This window comes from Anolis carolinensis, unplaced genomic scaffold, assembly GCF_035594765.1.
Source record: "Anolis carolinensis isolate JA03-04 unplaced genomic scaffold, rAnoCar3.1.pri scaffold_8, whole genome shotgun sequence".
Taxonomy (NCBI): domain Eukaryota; kingdom Metazoa; phylum Chordata; class Lepidosauria; order Squamata; family Dactyloidae; genus Anolis; species Anolis carolinensis.
The window spans coordinates 12541690-12564108 of NW_026943819.1; the positions used below are offsets into that span (position 1 = coordinate 12541690).

Genomic DNA, 22419 nt, shown 5'->3' on the forward strand with positions numbered 1-22419 from the left:
CAAGGTTTAGTCCTGGGAAACAAGGCAAGGTCCGTAGGTAAACAAAGGCTGGGAAACAGGAGCGAAGGCTGGAAACCAGGACAAGGCTTGAGCAGGAACGAGGCTTGAAACGGAGCGCGCTGTCCAGACACAACTCGCTCCGGAGGCTGACGAATTGACTCCGCAAAGTTACTTCGCGGGTAAAACACCTATATAGAGTCTAACTTTCCCGCCGAAGCAGTTCTCTGGGAACCAGAAACGAAAGCTAAACTCTGAGGCCAGATGTTTGACTCCTTAAAGATTCTCACGAAAAGCAGGCTTAATTGGCTAAATTCTTAGCTGTTATTCTAGCACTCCTGCGCGAGGCTGCTTCCAAACCTCTCTGTTGTTTACAAAATTCATGGCGAGAGAACACAGGAGATGTAGGCTCAGGGTTTGTTTGACATACTTCTGGGACACAGCTTTCTTGCAGGTGCAAGGTTCCCAGATCTGCCTGGGAAAGATCTTGCTGAGAAGATTCCAGTTCTGACTGGGAAGGTAAAAAACCCAAGTTTTCTTCTTCATCAGGCATCACAATGTCATGAGCAGGACTACAAGGCCCATGAGTCATCACACTATCCCCCTCCTCAAGCCCCCTCCCAAACTGGGACTCTCTCCCCGAGGCGCGAGGTCGTGGCTTGGCGGGATAGGTCTGATGAAAGCGACGGGTCAGATCAGGAGCATGGACTGTGGAGGCGTCTTCCCAAGAACGTTCCTCAGGGCCAAAACCCACCCAGTCAATGAGATATTGCAGGCGGCGGCGGTGAAAGCGAGAATCCAAAATGTCCTCAACCTCGAACTCCTCCTCCCCATTCATCAAAACAGGAGGGGGGGCCGGTTGGTCTGTATCAGGACGCACACCATCCGCCGGAAGGAGCAGGGAGCGGTGAAACACTGGGTGAATGCGCATTGAACGCGGAAGTTGGAGTTTGAAAGTCACGGGGTTTAATTGCGCCACCACAGGATAGGGGCCAATGAAACGGGCAAGGGCGATGGGAGGGCAAAAAGCGAGTGGACAGAAAAACCCGATCTCCTACCTTGATTTCGGGGCCCGGTTGGCGATGTTTGTCCGCGTGACGTTTATAGTCCTCCTTGGCTTGGTCTAGTTGTTGGAGCAAAAGTTGTTGCACCGCTGTGAGTTCCTGCAGCCAATCCTCTGCTGCGGGGACTTCTGAAGTTTCAATGACAGGGGGAAAGAAACGTGGATGGAAGCCGTAGTTTGCAAAGAACGGCGTTTCTTTTGTAGAAGCCTGGACTCCATTGTTGTAGGCAAACTCTGACAGTGGTAATAGAGAAGCCCAATTATCCTGTTGGTAGTTTACATAACAGCGAAGGTACTGTTCCAAAGTGGCATTGGTGCGCTCCGTTTGCCCATCTGTTTGAGGATGATGAGCTGAAGATAAACGAGAGTCTATGCCCAATAGTTTTTGTAGTGCCTTCCAGAAACGAGAGGTGAATTGAGATCCACGGTCTGTGACCAGACTCTTGGGCAATCCATGTAATCTGAAAACATGTTGGAGGAATAGATCTGCCGTCTCTTTGGCCGTGGGAAGGCCTTCACAGGGAATGAAATGGGCTAACTTGGTGAAAAGGTCCACCACCACTAGGATCGTGGTGAATCCACAGGAAGGTGGTAGGTCAGTGATAAAATCCGCAGAGATTATTTCCCATGGGCGAGATGGAGTAGGAAGGGGATGCAGAAGCCCTGAGGGCTTCTCCCGTCTTGTCTTGGAGCGCTGGCATACTGGGCAGGTGTTGACATATTTTTCCACATCCTTGCGGATCTTGGGCCACCAGAAATCTCTTAGGATCAAATGCATGGTTTTAAATAGTCCGAAATGCCCTGCTGGCTTGCAGTCATGACACAGACGAAGTGCTTTTTCCCTGCCCTGCCCTGGTGGGATATAAACATGATTTCTATAGCAAAGCAGTCCATCCTTAAGTGAGAAGGGAAATTGCAATCCTTGACGGAGTTGGTCTTGCGCCCAGGCATCTGCTTGCTGACTAGCCCTGATTTCTTGAGCACAGAGGGGTCCAAGAGTAGGAGAAGTTGAATCAATGAGAGTGGATTTGGTGTTCCCCACTGTGAGCGTGGCAAAGTTCTCGGGTTGTAATAGTTGGGATTCAAAGGTCTCCTTGCGTCCTGCAGCGTATTCCGGTTTACGTGACAGGGCGTCTGCTTGCTTGGTTTGAGCTGGGGTTACATAATGAATCTGGAAGTTAAAACGTTCAAAGAATAAAGCCCAACGTTGTTGCCTCTGATTTAGTTTGCGGGCGGTTCTTAGATGCTCTAGATTCCGATGATCAGTATGGACTTCAATGGGAAATTTGGCCCCTTCTAGCCAATGTCTCCAAGTTTCAAAGGCTGCCTTTATGGCCAATAGTTCCTTTTCCCAGATGGTGTAATTTCTCTCTGGTGCTGTTAGTTGACGGGAATAAAAGGCACAAGGATGAAGGTGATCTCCCACCGGTTGTAGGAGTACAGCCCCAATTGCCACATCAGAGGCGTCTGCTTGCACAACAAAAAGGGTTTCAGGATCTGGGTGCTGAAGAATTGGCTGGGACGTGAATAATTTCTTTAGTTGCTGGAACCCTTTCTCTGCTTGATCTGTCCAGGGCTGGACAGGGCTGTTTCCCACGGATGCAGCTGGTGATTGGGTCAGACCAGCGGGCAAAATCTGGAATGAACTTGCGGTAATAGTTCGCGAACCCCAAGAAACGCTGCACCTCTTTCTTGTTGGTTGGCGCCCGCCATTCCAATACTGCTGAAACCTTTGCCGGGTCCATGGAGAGCCCTAGAGGCGAGATGCGGTACCCCAGGAAATCTACCTCTTGTAGATCAAAAGCGCATTTTTCCAGCTTGGCATAGAGCCCATGATCCCGCAATCGTTGTAACACCATTTTGACGTGGTTCTCATGCTCTGATTGTGATCTAGAAAACACCAAAAAATCGTCGAGGTAGATTATCAAGAACCGATCTAGATAATCCTGAAAGATGTCATTGACAAAATGCTGGAACGTTGCGGGAGCTCCGCATAATCCATAATTCATAACTCGGGACTCAAATAATCCGAATTTAGTCTGGAAGGCGGTCTTCCACTCGTCCCCTTCTCTGATGCGAACTAGATTATAAGCCCCCCGAAGATCCAGCTTGGTGTAGACCTTGGCTCCTCGGAGTCGGTCTAGAAGGTCCGAGATTAAAGGCAGGGGATAGCTGTTTCGCTTTGTGATATTGTTCAATGCTCTATAGTCCACCACCAAGCGTAAGTCTCCTGACTTCTTTTTCACAAACATCACCGGGGAGGCGGCTGGAGATTGAGAGGGTCTGATGAATCCCTTGCGAAGGTTTGTCTCTATGAACTCCCTGAGAGCTTCTTGCTCCGGTTCAGTCAGGGAGTAGAGATGCCCTCGCGGGATCGGGGCCCCCTCCACCAAGTCAATGGCACAGTCATAAGGTCTATGTGGGGGTAGTCTCTCGGCTTCTTTTTCATTGAATACATCCCAATACTCGGAGTACTTCTTTGGCAAGGTGATAATGGGCTCGGTGTCTGTGGTATGGCAGACCTTGGCTACGAGGCAATGGTTTTGGCAGTACTTTGAAGCGAACTGCAGCTCCCTGTTGGACCAGGAGATGCTTGGGTCGTGAAGTGTCAGCCATGGAATCCCCAAAATCACAGGGAAATGGGGAACCTCAGTAACAAAGAAGGAAATCTCTTCCATATGTTCTCTTATCCACATCCTGGTGGGTTCCGACCACTGGCTTACGGGGCCCGTCTTGAGGGGGCGGCCGTCTATGGCTTGCACTACACGGGCATTCTTGAAGTCATGATATTGTAATCCCAGAGAGTCGGCATACTCTCTATCAATGAAATTGTTGGTGGCTCCGGAGTCTATCATGGCGTGGATCATGACGGGTCCCTTTTTTGCTGACCATAAGGTGACCACTAGAAGGAACAGGACCCCGGTTGGCGGCTCTTGAATGGGTTTTTTGACCGGGTTGGCGAGCCTCTCTACGCCCGGTCGTTGGCTTCCCCCGCCGGCTGTGTGCCAGCCGCCTCAGACGCCTTCGTCTCCGTGGAGGACGCCGCCGCAAGACGGGCGGCGGGCTTCCCTTTGGCTGGGCACTCTCTGGCGAAGTGGCCCCCGTTCCCGCAGTACCAACAGAGGTTTAAGCGTTGACGACGGGCCTTCTCGGCGGCATCTAGTCTGGGACGCACGTTGCCCAACTGCATCGGCACCTCCTCGCTTCCTCTGGGGTATGGGGTTGGTGGTGGGGGTCTCCACACTGGACGTGGCTGAACGCTGGCGGGAGCGGGGGGTTTTGCCCCAGCTCTACCGCTCTGGCCTCGAACCCACTGTTTCCTGTTGGCAATCATGACTTCAGCCCGTAAACATTGATCAATGAGTGCTTCGAGGGTCTGGGGAGGATCCACCTTGGAGATTTCCTCCAGCATTTCGATGTTGAGACCCTCCCGGAATTGTCCTCTGAGGGCTACATCATTCCAGCCGGTGTTGTGGGCCAGCACTCGGAACTCGGCTATGTACTGAGACATGGGTCTGTCTCCTTGGAAGAGGCGGCGGAGTTTGTGACCGGCTGTCTCCAAATTGTCCTCGATTCCCCAAGTCTCCTTAAGGTGGTCCAAGAAGCGTTGCGCTGATCTTAGGTGTGGAGAGGCTTGGTCGAACAGTGCCGTCGCCCAGTTGGCCGCTGGCCCGTCTAGAAGACTGTAAACCCACGCCACTTTGATGTCTTCTTGGGGAAACTCGGCAGCACGGGCCTCTAGATAAGCTTGACATTGGTGACGGAAAACATGAACCTTAGAAGCTTCTCCAGTAAACTTGGTTGGCAACGCCATGGCCGGAAGACGGATTCCGCGTTCCTTCAAACCCTTTATTTCCCCATCCTGTGCATTGAGCTTATCACGGATTCGGTCCACCTCATCCTTGTCGATGGTGTAGGTAATCGGCTGGCCGCCCGGTCCAGGTCCGGCTCCGGTAGACATACTGGCCGAGGTTAATTGGTGCTTAGGGAGGCGGAGTCAAACTGTCAGGACCCAGGCTGCAAGGCACCAATAACCATACACAGAGGCCAGAATCTATCTAATATCTTTATTGAAGGAATATATAAAGTTAATAAAAACAAGTGTAGAAAATAGTCCAGAATTAGACCTTTCAGGAAAGGTCAGAATTAGTCCAAAGAAACAATGTCCAATATGAAATATTAAGGTCCAAAGTTGTAATCCAATAACCGAAACACTCACTTTGCCAGGCAAAGTGAGGGGAGATGGCAAGGTCCTTTAGTCCATGAACTTGAGCAAGGCTAGGAAATAACTTGATACTTGAAACAAGGCTTGAATCGTGGAACAAGGTAACGAGGAACAAGAACAAGGTCCGTGGAATAACTTGGTAAAATCCGTGAAACAAGGCAAGGTTTAGTCCTGGGAAACAAGGCAAGGTCCGTAGGTAAACAAAGGCTGGGAAACAGGAGCGAAGGCTGGAAACCAGGACAAGGCTTGAGCAGGAACGAGGCTTGAAACGGAGCGCGCTGTCCAGACACAACTCGCTCCGGAGGCTGACGAATTGACTCCGCAAAGTTACTTCGCGGGTAAAACACCTATATAGAGTCTAACTTTCCCGCCGAAGCAGTTCTCTGGGAACCAGAAACGAAAGCTAAACTCTGAGGCCAGATGTTTGACTCCTTAAAGATTCTCACGAAAAGCAGGCTTAATTGGCTAAATTCTTAGCTGTTATTCTAGCACTCCTGCGCGAGGCTGCTTCCAAACCTCTCTGTTGTTTACAAAATTCATGGCGAGAGAACACAGGAGATGTAGGCTCAGGGTTTGTTTGACATACTTCTGGGACACAGCTTTCTTGCAGGTGCAAGGTTCCCAGATCTGCCTGGGAAAGATCTTGCTGAGAAGATTCCAGTTCTGACTGGGAAGGTAAAAAACCCAAGTTTTCTTCTTCATCAGGCATCACAATGTCATGAGCAGGACTACAAGGCCCATGAGTCATCACAATAATGTTGATTATCTGCTTTGATAATTTGGATTATATGGCAGTGTAGAAGGGGCCTGAGGCACAAAACGCTGGACTCTCCCTTTGTGAAAGGAAATCTTTAGAGCAGCTTTCAGCCTAACTTCATACAATAAGATGGGTGGTGTAATAGACACAAGAGGTTGGATTACAATGGTCAGACTCATCTATATGCTATAACCTCCAGTCTCTATGGACATATGGCCTTCCAATAGATTACAGTGAGCCTCTGGTATATTTTGAAGTTTCGTTCCAGGATCTCGTATGGACATAAAAATCCATGAATACCCAACTCCCATTATATACAATGGCATAGTAAAATGGTGTCCCTTATACAGCATAAATGGCTTTTGGATGTTGGCATTTCTAATATTTTCAAGCCATGGTTGCAGATGAATCCATGAATGCATAATCCATGAATATGGAGGGCTGATTATACTCCTATCTATGGGAAATTGACATGTGGCAGAGAAGACCAGTTAAAGGTAAAGGTTTTCCCCTGACATTAAGTCCAGCCGTGTCTGACTCTAGGGGTTGGTGCTCATCTCCATTTCTAAGCCGAAGAGTCTGCGTTGTTCATAGACACCTCCAAGATCATGTGGCTGGCATGACTGCATGGAGTGCTGTTACCTTCCCACTAGAGTGGGATATACTCTATACCTATTGATATACTCACATTTACATGTTTTTGAACTGCTAGGTTGGCAGAAGACCAAAGACCTTGTAAAAATGCAGCTCCTGTGACTCCAATGCCCTGGGCCTTGGCCATAAAAGTGGTATCAAACTGCATTTGTTCTACTGAGCAGATACATCCTTAATTGTGAATTCTTATGTGGTGGGGGTTAGACTAGATGGCCCTTGAGGTCCCTTCTACACTGCCATATAAAATCCATATTATTTGCTTTAAACTGCATTATATGGTAATGTAGAAGGGACCTAAGACTCCATGATTCTGGCATCAGCTGTCCTTCACTGAGATTACAACATTCTTGCAATTGGCTCGCATTCTCCAATTTACTTTGGCAACAAACAACATTGTCCAAACAATGAGGCCAGAGAGACCAGGAGGACTAGAAAGACAGCTAAGCAGGGTTATGTGCAAGAAGAGGGAAACGTCTGGATGCCCTGCATGGGCTCAAGCGAGAAAGAGCTGGGAGTCATAGGAAGAAACCAAACCCTGAGGTCTATCTATTTCCAGCATCTGTTAGTATGAGGCTGATCTTGCATGAGAAAAAACACACATGCAGCAGAATTTTGGCTCATTTGTTTAAAAGGGAAACTATGCTAATGAAAAAAGTATGTACCCAAAAGATTACGGCAGGAATGGGAAAAATCTTTTTTTTCCCAAGGCGCCTAAACAATTATGGGGGCCTTAGTCTCACTTTCAAATGAGACTCAGACCCATCAAAGGCAATTACATTTGAAGGCGCAAGGAGGGGCTCAAAGGAGCTGGGTCAGGGTTGCTAAAAATCAAATGAGCAAAATCCTGCCTGGGGTTTGAATACGGTCCAAGCAAACGAGGGGGGGGGGGGTGCAGCCTGAATTTCCTTCCTGGATGTTCTGCCTGTCCCTCCGCCCATCCTCTTATCTCGCAGGCCAGACAAGACCAGGACCCAATGGATGAAAGCAATTCAATAGGAGGGAGAGAAAACTATTCTTGCCCACTCTCATGGCTTCAAACAATCAGAGCTCAGAATGCTAACAAAAATGATTTGTTTCTATTACTCAGTGCAGCTGTTTCGAAAGTAATTTGCTGCCATTGCATGGTACATCCGTGGCACTTTTATGGTGTTATGTGTTCCTTTTTTATTGAGGGAAAGGCATAAAATTGGGACAAAACACTTCTCTAGATCCTCTTTAAATTACTTTAGAAAGTAAAAAAAGAAACACCGTGCCATTGAAGTATCTTTATCACGCTAGTTTTGGAGTGGGCTCACTTTGCTATCACCATTGAAAAAAGAATGTTAGCTGAAACACATTACAGTCATCCCTCCACATTCATGGTCCTGACGTTTATAGATTTGATTATTCACGGACTTGGTGAAAATGTGCTCTCTAAAAATGTGTGTGCCCTCCAGTATGAATCTGTGGTCAATGCAAATTTGGGTTGTTGTGACTTTTCCGAGCTGTATGGCCATGTTCCAGAAGTATTCTTTCCTGACGTTTCACCCACATCTATAACAGGCATCCTCAGAAGCTGTGAAGTCTGTTGGAAACTAGGCAAGTAGGATTTATAGATCTGTGGAAGGTCCAGGGTGGGAGAAAGAACTCTTCTCTGCTGGAGGCAAGTGTGAATGTTGCAAATGGCTTGATTAGCATTGAATTCCCTTGCAGTTTCAAAACCTAGTTGCGTCCTATCTGGGGGAATCCTTTGTTAGGAGGTGTTTTTTGTGTATCAGGAGTGACTTGAGAAACTGCAAGTTGCTTCTGGTGTGAGAGCATTGGCCGTCTGCAATGACGTTGCCCGGGGAACGCCCGGATGTTTGATGTTTTATCATCCTGATGTTTACCATCCTTCTTTCATAACCACACATGGGGTGCTAGAGCTGACAGATGGGAGCTCACCCTACTCAAACTGCCAGTCCTGCCAGTACAAGGGTTTAATCCATTGCACTACTGAGGGCTCCTCTAGGATATGTTAGCTGGCCCTGATTGATTCATGTCTGGAATTCCTGGTTTTTTTTAGTGTTGTTCTCTATTTACTATCCTGATTTTAGAGTTTTTTTAAATACTGGTAGCCAGATTTTGTTCATTTTCATGGTTTCCTCCTTTCTGTTGAAATTGTCTACATGCTTGTTGACTTGAATGTAGGATCTAGAGCAGCAATTTCAAAACTCCAATCTTCCAGGTGTCTTTACACTCAGATACATTCACATCAATTTTGCATACCCATAAATATTTATAGATGTAAGACATTTCTCATTTGTCTCTCCCTCATCGCTCAGTCTAACCCAAGAAACACATTCTGGAGGTATCCATATCAGGCTATAAAAATCAGAACGTAAATGCAAGCAGAGCTTTCCTTATTTGTCCCAAAGAAGCTTTTCCTCAGAACTAGCCATTTCCAGAGGTTTGTGATTGAGCGTACAGGATTATATGACAGACCCAGGTTGTGAATAGGCACAGCCTGTTTGGCGATGGAGCATTGACTAAACTGGTCTCCTGCCTGTGCTGACCAGCCAGTTTCCTGTTATTGACCCGCTTCTTGTTCTGTTTATTTACACAGGACTTGTGCACTCTGGGTTTGGCTTAGAACTGGACTGATATTGTGAAGAGAAAGAGGTTGAAAGGAGGTCTTGGAAGAAGCTAATCTTGGTCTCGTTGGCATGCCTGCCTTAGAAAGCCTGCGAGTAAATCAGGTTTTCAATAATTGGACATTAGTTCAGACTCATTTGAGTGCCTACATAGTGAAGGATGGGGATAATAGAGCAAAATATCGTGAGCATTTTATGAAAGAGAGTAGGCTGTTCTACAAAGTCCCCAGCAGCATCCCCTCCAACATCTTACATGTCAAAACCAGAACATATGTGATCAAGCAACATCAATGTGTGATTCAAAATGACAAACAATGAAGAAGAGAGCACAAACAGCTTGCTTTTGCCTGAGCCAATTTGGAAATAGGTTTGACAGCACTTTCATTGCCATTGCTAGTTTAAACTGGGGAGTTTCTCTTAAGTAAGCCAAGCTCTCTGCACTAAATGCAATACATATCATGGAGAGAAGAAGAAAGGAGAAGCATGGATCCTGCAATTTGTACATAGTTAATCCATGAATTTGAATGCTCAGAAATGGACCAATGAACTGGCAATTAAGCAAACTCGTCCACTAAGATCTACATCAGGGGCTTTGGGAACATGGTCTTCCACAAGAATAATTTCACTGCAACTTCTATCAGGCCTAAGCATCTTAAACCAGTGGTGAGAGATGATGGGAAATGAAGTACAACAACTTCTGGAGAGCCATTCATTCGCTATCCTAGATCTATACTGGTTTAGACAAGATTCATCGTAAGATGCCAGGAATGTTTTCTAGACTTGGGATCTTTTCTAAACAAAGCATGCATTCTGTGCTGAGCTATAACCCTTCCACAAACTGCATTTTCATAGCATTTAAACCACAAAATAGCATTGCTGGGAAAACACAATTCCCCCATCCTCAGCCAGCACATAATTGATGCCAGAATGCGGGATGCACTGTTTGGCAAAGTCTTCCACTCAAAATAATCCACCAAGGTTCTTCACACGAAAGAAGGTCCTCTTTCACTTGAAACCCAATTGGCTGTCTCAACTGGCCACAGACAAAAAGGATTATTAAGCATAAACATAATTTATGGAATTTTGAGTTCAAAATGTAGAAACAATCACTAGCATTAAGGAGGGGTGGGGGTTAAAAACAAATGGAAAAGTACCCGCATGCTCTGAAGATCGACTGAGTAGAGGCAGGGTCATCATCTTCAGACTCTGCTTCTGCCCTTCTGAAAGCCACCAGAATGGCTGCTGAATTAAAAATAGGATGCAGAACTTGTACAGCATCCTGTTCTCACAGTAGGCAACCAATGGCACTGCAAGTAAGAAGTGAGGGGCATGCAGACTCATATAATCCAGTTCAAAGCAAATAATCTGGGATCAGATCCTGAGATCTGGGCCCGGGCTGTGGTGCAGGCGGGAGAGCAAGCCAGCTGCAATTAACTGCAATGAATCACTCTGACCAGGAGGTCATGAGTTCGAGGCCCACTCGGAGCCTATGTTTGTTTGTCTTTGTTCTATGTTAAAAGGCATTGAATGTTCGCCTATATGTGTAATGTGATCCGCCCTGAGTCCCCTTCGGGGTGAGAAGGGCGGAATATAAATGCTGTAAATAAATAAATAAATAAATAATAAAAGGCAGTGTAGATCCAGCTGCTAAGCTGCAGAACTTGCTGACCAGAAAGTTGGTGGGTTGAATCTGCAGGATGGAGTGAGCTCCTGTTGTTAGCCTCAGCTTCTGCCAACCTAGCAGTTTAAAAACATGCAAATATGAGTAGATCAATAGGTACCGCTTTGGCGGGAAGGTAACAGCACTCATGCTGGCCACATGACCTGGAGGCGACTACGGACAACATACAGATTTTCACATTTATTATGTGTATAGATTTTCTTAAGTGGTGTGTTTTTCATTGTTTTGACTGCTTTACACCATGTCCATATTTTAACCCCATATTAATACAATTACTATTTTAAGAGAAACTGTTTATTTAAATCAAATATGGAAATAAATGGCAATGCCCCACACATTTCTCCACCTGAATGTTTTGTCGTTAGTGAGGGAAAGAGACCGCACCACAATTTGGCAGCAGGAGTGGAAGCAACATCCCACGATCTGTGCTGGCCTACCTCTGGGGAGTGCAAAGCCAAATAATAAAGTCATTGCCTAATTGAGTGAAGGATGGAGAGATCCCAGCAAACAATGTGTGGATTAGGAAGGAAAGAACTGCGGTCAAACTGAATAACCAGCAAAGTAGGCCACTAGGCAAACATGTACTGTCGTGCAGGGCTTCCCCTTGGACAAAGCAAGGGCCAATACGATCCTTTGGTTAGAAAATGGGATTTCCTTAAAAGCCCAGCCTTGATCTAGTGCCACGTCCCACTCTGAGCCAACCCTCTCCAAAGCAGCCTTAACAGTCACTTTGAGTTTCTTGCAGTTTGAGGCTAATGCCATTTAATTGCCGGGCACAAATCTCTTGTGGCCACACCATCCGAGAGCTGCGCACACACTGGCCACTAAGGGACTGAAAAGTCTGGCTTATTTGCTGGCAATGCACACATACACACACACCCCTCCCTGTCTAATCCTCAAATGAGAATCTGAAAGGAAAACACAAGGTTATTTTCTCAAGCACACTGGAATCCACTTGGATAAATAATAGCTCCAGAAACGGGCCGCTAAAACAATAAACTTCCTCTGAGCCAGACCTAAAAAGGATATAGGGAAATTCAGTCAGAGAGCCGCCAGGAGGATGGAGGTGTGCCGCAAAAGATGGGGGGAAGGAAATGGCAAAAAAGCAGCCCTCTCCTTGACCACCTTTGGATAGCAAAAGAGGGAGTTGAAAGAAAAGGGTCTCATGCTTCCTTCGCTTTCCTAGCTCTGCTCTTGCTTGTTGTTAAGACTGCAGTAATTCAAAGCACATGCATACAAAGCTAATGAGAGACAGGCCATTTTCAGTGCATGAAGAGTGTGTGGAGGGGAGTGTCCTACCAAGATTTTGGAAAGTTATTTTTTGGGCTCTGACTCCAAAAATTCCCCAGGCCAGCAAGGTCTAAAAAGTAGACTTTCTTTGCTCTAAAGATGCAAAGATGTGAACCAAAACCCTGCTATGTTTTCCCATGCAGTTCTCCCTCTGACCCAACATGCTTTGGATGGAATGCCCAATTTGTTCAGTGCTTTTAAAGTGCAGAGGGATCGCCCAGTTAGTATTTGTGAATGACACAAGGGTGGTCATACAGTATGCTTTACGCTGCCAAGCTTTGAAAAGAGGCAGGAAATTTGGTTAACTGTTGCTGGGCTGTGCCAATCCATTTGCAAATCAAACTAGATCCCAAACTCTAGTCAGACCCAAAAGAAGTGGCATGCATTGAACCTCTAGAAGGCTAGATGGCTGAAACAATACAATATGTTTCTATACATAGTCTATCTGACCAGTTAAAATATTTTAGATTTTTGAAAGCCCAGTTTCTTTCAGGGTGACTTCATCAAACTTGTATTGTTTCCTGTCTGGAATTCCCCCCCCCCCCACACCTTTTTTTTTTTTAGTAAGGAAACAACCAGGGTCAGCTAACACCTCCCAACAAAGGAGTCCCCCAGGCAGTAAGTACCCAGACTTTGAAGCTGCAAGGCTATTCAATGCTAATCAAGGTGATAAATAGTAGCATTCACACTTGCCTCAAGCAGACAAGAGTCCTTTCTCCCACCCTGGGCATTATTCCACAGATATATAAACCTCACTTGCCTAGTTTCCAACAGACCTCACAACCTCTGAGGATGCCTGCCATAGATGTGGGCAAAACGTCAGGAGAGAATGCTTCTGGAACATGGCCATACAGCCTGGAAAACTCACAGCAACCCAGTGTGAGAGCACTTCACAAGAAGGGAAAGGTAAATAAGGAGAGGAAAAATCAATAGAAAAGTGGAGGAGAATTTGAGAGAGAAAGGGAGAGAGATGTGGAAGAGGGAGTGGAAATAGAATATTTGGGTGGAAGCGAGGTCTCGAAGGGGATACCAAAGAGAAGTCCAAAAATTACCATTTAAAATTGCCTATAAAAGACATAATATACAAATAGTTACGTAAAACTTCATGTGCAATAATACGTATAATCACTCGCCTAAATTTCAGCAAGCATACTTGGTAGTTTTTAAAGGAAATTTACATATCAGGAACGGATATTATGAAACGGATATTATGAAATTCAGATTTGTTTCCCTGGAGAGTAAGGCGGATTTCAATGCAGCACTCTTCCAAATATAGTCCACTCACGTTGACTGTGGGGATTGAAACTACTCTAAATGTTGGTTAAGTAACCATAGACACATGTCAGTAAGTGTACCCATTTCAAAAATTTCAAAATAAAACAGGAATCATTGCTTAGGTTAGTAAATAGCTTGGAAGAGGCTACTGGAGTTTGCTTTTGCCTGAGCTTGCTAGGAAAAACAAATTTCTTCCCTTCTTCCCCTCTCCTCCCTAACTAGAGTCCAAATCAGTTTTACATTGTGAACTTGATTTGCAGTAATTGAAGTAAACAATGGACAAAGGGGAAGGATGAGAGAGAAAAACTGAGACATTTTAAAAGATGCTGAAAAAATAGAATGACAGAGGATTAATCGGAAACCTCTCTATCCAATCCAAACAGTTGTAGGGTTTGGAACATTAGAAATCCAAGAAGCATCAGTTGTTCGGACACACTGTTTTAAAATCCCACACTGCAATAATTTTCTTCCACAAATCTCTCTTATAAAGAGAGATGGGACAAAAATCTTTAAGCAGACCTGTAGTGTAGTTTGGACATTTGGAACCTCCTTAAGAATGGATCCACTGAGATAAAGGCACAGAAGAAAAAGGACCTCAGTAGAGAGTTCTAATAGACCTAGAAATTGACATTAAGCTGAAACTTTATCTCCTCTTCTCTTCTCTTCCCCACACTCTCAGCACCTCTCGCCCCTCCCAGACAATATGCAATTTCAGAGCAATCACGCTGGGCGCATAAATGAGGCCTCACTCACAAATTCCACATCTGGAAGAGGTTTGGGCTCCTGCGTGAGAGACAGCCCGGCTGGCTATGACCTTATAGAGCTATCTGTCTCTTGTTAGGAATACAGTACTTTTTCCATTAAGCTATTAGCACAGGGGTCGGCCAGCGAAGGAGAGAATTAAAACCTTGTTAGTACATGCCCAGATAGGTCCTGCCACCTCACAGCATCTTGAAAGACAGGCATCGCAGGCTGCCCAAAGGACAAAACCAAGAGCTATGTGCCAGCAAAGTCCATTTGTAAGCCAGAAGGGTTTTGAGCACTAACATGCATTGTCTTCTGATTTGGCAAGGACTGCTCCAATTCATCCTCTGCCATTACACATTTTCAGGAACCTTCACAAGGTCCCAGTTTCTCTCTTGTCCACCCACTTTCCCCCTCTGTCTCCAAATTACTTCTGTTGCTGCAAACTGTGTCCAAAGTGCACTCCGTCAAACAAGGAAAAATCAGCATCTTGCTCTTCCAAGTTGGCTCAGGCCAGGACAAACTTCTACAACCTTTCCAAGTTTGTCTGTTCTTCCTTATTAATATGTTTTGCCATCTTGACCAAACGCTGATGTTGTTTGGCCACATGTTTTCATTTGTGATGTTGTTTGGCTACATGTTTCCATTTGGATGTAGGGCACTCAAGAAGAACCTGATCTTACTAACTAGCTACAAATAATGAGTTATTTAAATTCTTCCTGCAATAACAAAGATACTTTATGTTACATCACAATGGCAAGGTATATGATTATAATGTTACATTGCAATTGCAATGAAAACGATTGTCAGTCCCTTTGCGGTGTAATGCCAACATTTAAAAGTGATGTTAATCACTGAGTTGCTGTGTGTTTTCTGGGCTAAATGGCCATGTTCCAGAAGCATTCTCTCCTGATGCTTCGCCCACATCTATGGCTGGCATCCTCAGAGGTTGTGAGGTCTATGAAAACTAGGCAAATGGGTTTCTATATCTGGAATGTCCAGGGTGGGAGAAAGATGTCTTGTCTGTTTGAGGCAAGAGTTGCAACTGGCCACCTTGATTAGCATTGAATAGCCTTGCAGCTTCAAAGCCTGGCTGCCTCTTGACTGTTAATCATTATAGATGTGGCACCCAACTCAACTCTGGAACTCTCTGCCCAAGGAAGCCAGAATGGCCCCCTCCCTGCTGTCTTTCCGGTGGCAGGCTACAACCTTTTTATTCAGGCAGGCATTTAAAGGTGAAGGTGTTTAAGACCATCAAGGGCAACTGAGATTTTGTGATGTGGTTTTATATGCTTTTACGGTTTTAACCTGGATTGTTTAAATATTAATGGAAACAATATTAATGTTATGTAATGTTGTTTTAATATTTGTATATTTTAAGTTGTATTTGAATGCTTTTAGTTGTGAGCCACTTTGAATCTTCGTATATTTCAAGACTTAAAGTGATGAGTATACATGCTTCCTTCCTGCTGGAAGAACCTGATCTTGCGCACAGTCAATAGAATCAATAATGATAGCAGAGCATTTGATGAACCAACCTGGACACATCATATTATCCAAGAAAACAAAAATGCTGGACTATTCTAACAACCACCATGTCAGACTACACAGAGAAGTCATTGAAATCCACAAGCATGTGGACCATTTCAATAAAAAGGAGGAAACTATGAAAATGAACAAAATCTGGCTACTAGTATTTTAAAATTCTGAAGTTAGGACAGTAAATAAAGAACAACACTCAGAAAACAGGGGAATTTCAGACTGCAAACAATCAGGGCCTGATAGTTGCATGTGTCGAATTCTCTAGAAGGCTAGGTGGCAGAAACTATACAATATGTCTATGTGACCAGTCATAATATTTTTGATTTTTTAAAAGTTCAGTTTTATTCAGGGTGGCTTCGTGGAACTTGCATTGTTTCTTGTCTGGAATTCCAGTGTTTTTTTTAGTAAGGAAAAAATCAGGGCCAGCTAACACGTGCCAATAAAGGCTTCTTTGTGTAGAAACAGAAAGGAGGAAGCCATGAAAATGAACAAAATCTGGCTAACAGTAGAAAAAAAACCTCTAAAGTCAGGACAGCAAATTAAGAACAACACTAAAAAAACATGGGAATGCCAGACATGAAACAATCAGGGTCAGCTAACACCTCCCAACAAAGGATTCTACCAGGCAGGAAGCAGCCAGACTTTGAATCTGCAAGGCCATTCAATGCTATCAAGGTGATAAATTGCAACATTCACACCTGCCTCAAGCAGACAAGAGTTCTTTCTCCCACCCTGGACATCATTTCACAGATATATAAACCCCACTTGCTTAGTTTCCAACAGACCTCAAAACCTGCCATAGTTGTGGGCAAAACATCAGGAGAGAATGCTTCTGGAAGATGGCCATACAGCTTGAAAAACTCACAGCAACTCAGTGATTCTGGCCACGAAACCTTCGACAACACATGGCTCTGAATGTTTTGCACATCTTTTAATTTGAAATCATTAACAGCGTACAACATTTTCTACCACTTTTCTCCAACTCTCTCTCATGTAGATCTTATGATTTCTGATTTTTACTCTTTAGGATTGAAGAGGATTGCAGTCAATGCATCTGGAAGGCACCAGGCTTGTGGGAGGCCTCTGCAGTGTATAAAAGTAATAAAGAATGGGAAACGGAAATGGACTTGAATACCAGAGTAAACACACGTTGGAGGGAAATGGCTTTGCTTTTATAGCTTGCTTTCCAGCCAAAAGGATCCGTCATTGGGGATGATGATTATAAACTAACTTCACATCTCCTCTGGTCTTGGAAAGAGACTCTCTTTGTCAATCTTTAGATTATTCGACTTATATGCTACAAGCATGTTTCCATCCTCATTAGTAAAGGAGAAAGCGAGGAATGTGTGCCCCGCTCCCCTTTATGAGCCACGGTCCTGAATGTGAGGTATTAACTTTCTGCGTCTCAAGCTGAGTTTCCCCGTCTTCCTGCCAAAACTCAGCTGCAGAGATTTCCTTGAAGGCCCCGCTGCAAAGAGGCACAAGGGTGAACCCCTCTGGCAGAAAGGTCCCTTCCTCCACTAAAAGGAAAATTGGCACAAGGGCGAGACTTTTATGAAAAGAGACGGCCTGATTTCTGACAGGGGAAGGGAGGAGTAATAACCGCATGCTTTGGATATACAGCCTCCCACTTTCATTATGTGCCATCATTGTGGAAAAATATATATATTTTTGTCAAGCCATAAAGGGTGGCATCTCAGCACAGCCTAGGTGGACCAATGCAGCCTCACTAGCTCTTTCCCTCTTATGGTATTCACTGGCTTTTTATTGAAACATTCAGCAGCCAAGCTTTGAAGCTGCAAGGCCATTCAATGCTAATCAAGATGGACAATTGCGACATTCACACTTGCCTCAAACACACAAGAGTTCTTTCTCCCACTCTCGACATTATTCCACAGATATATAAACCCCACTTGCCTAGTTTCCAACAAACCTCACAACCTCTAAGGATGCCTGCCCTAGGTGTGGGCGAAACGTCAGGAGAGAATGCTTCTGGAATATGGCCAGACAGCCCAAAAAAACTCACAGCAACAGAGTATTTTCAACTATCTATGTGTATGTAGCCAACAAAGAACCTCCATATACTGGCTGAACTGGATGGTGGGTGAAACGTCAGGAGAGAATGCTTCTGGAACATGGTCATACAGCCCAGAAAACTCACATCAATCCAGTATTTTCAAGTATCTATGTGTACATAGCCAACCAAGGACCACCATATACTGGCTGTACTGGATGCTCGGAGAGAAAACAGCAGAGGATGGGAATTAAATTTAAATATTTCAGAGTGTATCTACACTACAAAATTAGTGGAGTCTGACACCACTTTAACTGCCACGGCTTAGTGCTATGGAATTTGCAAGACCTGTAGCCTTTTCTGCCAAAGAGTGATGGTCCCCCGCCAAACTACAACTCCCATGATTCCACAGCACTGAGCCATGGCCATTAAAGTGGTGCCAAGCTGCTTTAAGTTCTGCAGTGTAGACGCATCGCTCGCCTAGTAATAATAATAATAATAATAATAATAATAATAATAAGTTCGTTTATACCCCACCTCCATCTCCCCTGAAGGGGACTCAGGGCGGCTCACAGATAATATTAGATAAAAAACAGTGACAATAAACAATACATCAGTAAACAAAAACTCAAACCACTAACCACATTCACTATGCATCAGACATCTAAAACAATAGATTTTGCCGTGTGCAAAATTGATGCTCAGGCTTTTAAATTGTCTTGTTATGTCGTTTTTGTTTATTGTTGGAATGTTTTAAATTGCTGTTAAATTTTATATATGTAATGCTATATTATGTTGTTGTTCAGGCTCATCCCTGTGTAAGCCACCCCGAAAGTTTATTATTATTATTATTACTATTATTATTATTATTATTATTACCATTATTATTGTATGACACAGCAAACAAGATAGATATGCTGGATTTCGTATAACAAAATCACAAGTCGAACACTTCCTAAGTGTCTAGGACTGTGTGATGTATTTTCAGATGATGCGTGCAGATCCCAGTAGGGTGGCCTTTTGCAGTTGGCAGGTAGTAATTTTGTTAATGTCTATTGTTTCCAAATGCTGGCTGAGATCTTTTGGCACAGCACTCAATGTGCAGATCCCAGTATTATTATTATTAGTAGTAGTAGTAGTAGTACAGTAGAGTCTCACTTATCCAAGCTAAACGGGCTGGCAGAAGCTTGGATAAGCGAATATCTTGGATAATAAGGAGGGATTAAGGAAAAGCCTATTAAACATCAAATTAGGTTATGATTTTACAAATTAAGCACCAAAACATCATGTTATACAACAAATTTGACAGAAAAAGTAGTTCAATACGCAGTAATGTTATGTTGTAATTACTGTATTTACGAATTTAGCACCAAAATATCACAATATATTGAAAACATTGACTACAGAAATGGCTTGGACAATTCAGAAGCTTGGATAAGCGAGGCTTGGATAAGTGAGACTCTACTGTATTAGTATTATTATTATTACAGTAGAGTCTCACTTATCCAACGTTCTGGATTATCCAACGCATTTTTGTAGTCAATGTTTTCAATATATCGTGATATTTTGGTGCTAAATTCGTAAATACAGTAATTACTACATAGCATGAATGTGTAATGAACTACTTTTTCTGTCAAATTTGTTGTATAACATGATGTTTTGGTGCTTAATTTGTAAAATCATAACCTATTTTGATGTTTAATAGGCTTTTTCTTAACCTCTCCTTATTACCCAACATATTCACTTATCCAACATTCTGCTGGCCCGTTTATGTTGGATAAGTGAGACTCTACTGTATTAACAATAAGAGTGTGTTGTTGAAGGCTTTCACGGAATCGCTGGGTTGCTGTGAGTTTTCTGGCCTGTATGGTCCTGTTCCAGAAGCATTCTCTCCTGACGTTTTGTCCACATCTATGTCAGGGTTGTGAGGTCTGTTGGAAACTAGGCAAGTCGGGTTTATATATCTGTGGAATGATGTCCAGGGTGGGAGAAAGAAAGAACTCTGGTGTGTTTGAGGCAAGTGTGAATGTTGCAATTAGTACTGAAAAGCCTTGCAGCTTCAAAACCTGCAGGATTAATTGTAATATTGGTCTCTGAGGATGCAGCTACACCAGGAATGAGTAAGCTTGGGTTTTGGACTCCCACTCCCATCATTCCGAACAGCCCCAGGCCCTTTCCTTTTCCGCTTAAGCGGCTGAGTGGGAAAAGGAAAGGGCCTGGGGCTGTTCGGAATGATGGGAGTGGGAGTCCAAAACCCAAGCTTACCCATGCCTGTTTGACACAGTGTAAGAGATACAGTAATACCCTCTACTCACAGGGCGACGGTGCCGTTGGGAAGGAGGCTGGCGGGCGGCGTGTCGGTGGCGTCTCCCCCGCTGCAGCTGACCCTCCTCCGGGCTGCCGAGGAGCCCTTGCCCCGCTCCCCGCCCGCGCACTTGCAGCCCCGCACCGGCACCGGGCAGCTCCGCAGCGGGACCCACAGAGCGAGCAGCAGCAGCAGCCAAGCCAGGAGCAGCCCCGGGCGCCGCATCCTCCTCGGCGGAGAGCCGGGCTCAGCCCATCCTCGCCGCGCCCCGACAGCAGGCTCCCCGCCGCCCGCCCCGCCGTCGCTGGCCCCGCGGCATGGCCCGCGCGAGGCTCGGGAGGAGGACGCCCAGGACGCCCCACGCCCATCTCCTGCCCCGCGCGGTCCTAGCACCGCCCTGTCTCCCTGCCCTCTCTCTCTCCCTTCCCCTCCCTTCCCTCTTTCCCTTCTTCCCCTGCTCTGCTTCCTCTGCCCTTCTTGCTTAGCTACTATTCGCACTATCCCATCCCCTTGTACTTGTTTACAGTTTATAATAGTGGGGACCCGGCGGTGCCCGGGTTATTCGTAGAAGGCATTGAGTTGTTTTGGAATGTGAGGAAATATCACTTAAGCTTGGTCCAGATCCGTCGTCGGCTGGGTTCAGTACTGTCTGGATAAATGTGAACTACAACTTCCAAATTCCCAGGACAATCACCCCCAAAGCAGGCCTGTATGCACAATTGGCCATGTTGGGTCTGTGTGCCAAACGTGGTTCACATGTGATGTCAGTAGTGGTCAGTACATGCTGGATGCAGGTGAACTATAACTCCCAAAATCAAGGTCCATGTGGCAAGTATGGCCACATACTTCTCTGTGGAAAGTATGATCCAGATCCGTCGTCGGCTGGGTTCAGTGCTGTCTGGATAAGGGTGAACTACAACTCCCAGAGCCAAAGGACAATCACCCTGAAACCCTGCCTGTAGACACAGTTGGGAATGATGGGGCTGTGTGCCAAGTTTGGTCCAGATCTGAAGTCGGCTGGGTTCAGTGCTGTCTGGATAAGGGTGAACTACAACTCCCAGAGCCAAAGGACAATCACCCTGAAACCCTGCCTGTAGACACAGTTGGGAATGATGGGGCTGTGTGCCAAGTTTGGTCCAGATCTGAAGTCGGCTGGGTTCAGTGCTGTCTGGATAAGGGTGAACTACAACTCCCAGAGCCAAAGGACAATCACCCTGAAACCCTGCCTGTAGACACAGTTGGGAATGATGGGGCTGTGTGCCAAGTTTGGTCCAGATCTGAAGTCGGCTGGGTTCAGTGCTGTCTGGATAAGGGTGAACTACAACTCCCAGAGCCAAAGGACAATCACCCTGAAACTCTGCCTGTATGCTCAGCTGGGCATGATGAGGCAGTGTGCCAAGTTTGGTCCACATACAAAGTCAGCTGGATTGAGTGCTGTCTGTATAAGAGTGAACTACAACTCCCAGAGCCAAAGGTCAATCACTCCGAAACTCTGCCTGTATGCACAGTTGGGCATGATGGGGCTGTGTGCCAAGTTTGATCCAGATTCGAAGTCGGCTGGATTCAGTGCTGTCTGTATAAGGGTGAACTACAACTCCCAGAGCAAGACGTGAGTGAAGCTACTTGGTCCATCTTCCCCCAATCTGCTCCAGGACGGAAAGGGGTTCATGGGGGTTCTGTGTGCCAAGTTAGGTCCAGTTCCGTCACTGGTGGGCATGGCAGTGTCCAGTGGGAGCTGTAGCAATTGAAAGTACTACAAATCCCATCACCCATGGTCCAAGTGAGTGGGGCCATGAAGCAAGTAAGTAAGTAAGTAACTTTATTTTTCTATCCCACCACCATCTCCAGGCTAGGACTCGGGGCGGCTAACACAGGACAAAGGCCCGAAAACAATAACCAAAGTACAACAATTAAAACATTACAAAGAGTAAAAACACAATAAAACGACATTGTGCAGAACAATACATCAATCCATAAAAGCTCATTTAAAACATAAAATGAGTAACAATATAATAAAATAAGATGGACCACCAATTGGTGGAGGGGGATAGCATGGAGCAATCTCCAGCTGAGATCCGGATGATCTAAGAGGTGGACTGGCTCGGGCTGAACCGAACCGGAGTGTGTGTATGTGTGGGGAGTTGGAAGTTATGGAGTTGGGGGGGGGGGGGGGTCTGCTGCTTCTAATCTGGGGGTGGCCGAGGAAGACTGGAGGGACGGAAGCCAACGTGGTCCCTTCTGGCCTTGCGTCCTTGGGGAA

General features: G+C 45.4%; 1 protein-coding gene across 1 annotated transcript in view; it reads right to left on the minus strand.

The window, feature by feature from the left end:
- adgra2 (adhesion G protein-coupled receptor A2) overlaps nucleotides 1–20458 on the minus strand; it is an 86054-nt gene extending 65596 nt beyond the window's left edge. Inside the window, exon 1 of the mRNA XM_003226729.4 lies at nucleotides 20170–20458. Coding sequence (XP_003226777.2) covers nucleotides 20170–20384 — 215 coding nt within the window. The 5' untranslated portion in view covers nucleotides 20385–20458. The remainder of the gene's footprint in view (nucleotides 1–20169) is intronic.
- Nucleotides 20459–22419: the final 1961 nt, after the last annotated feature.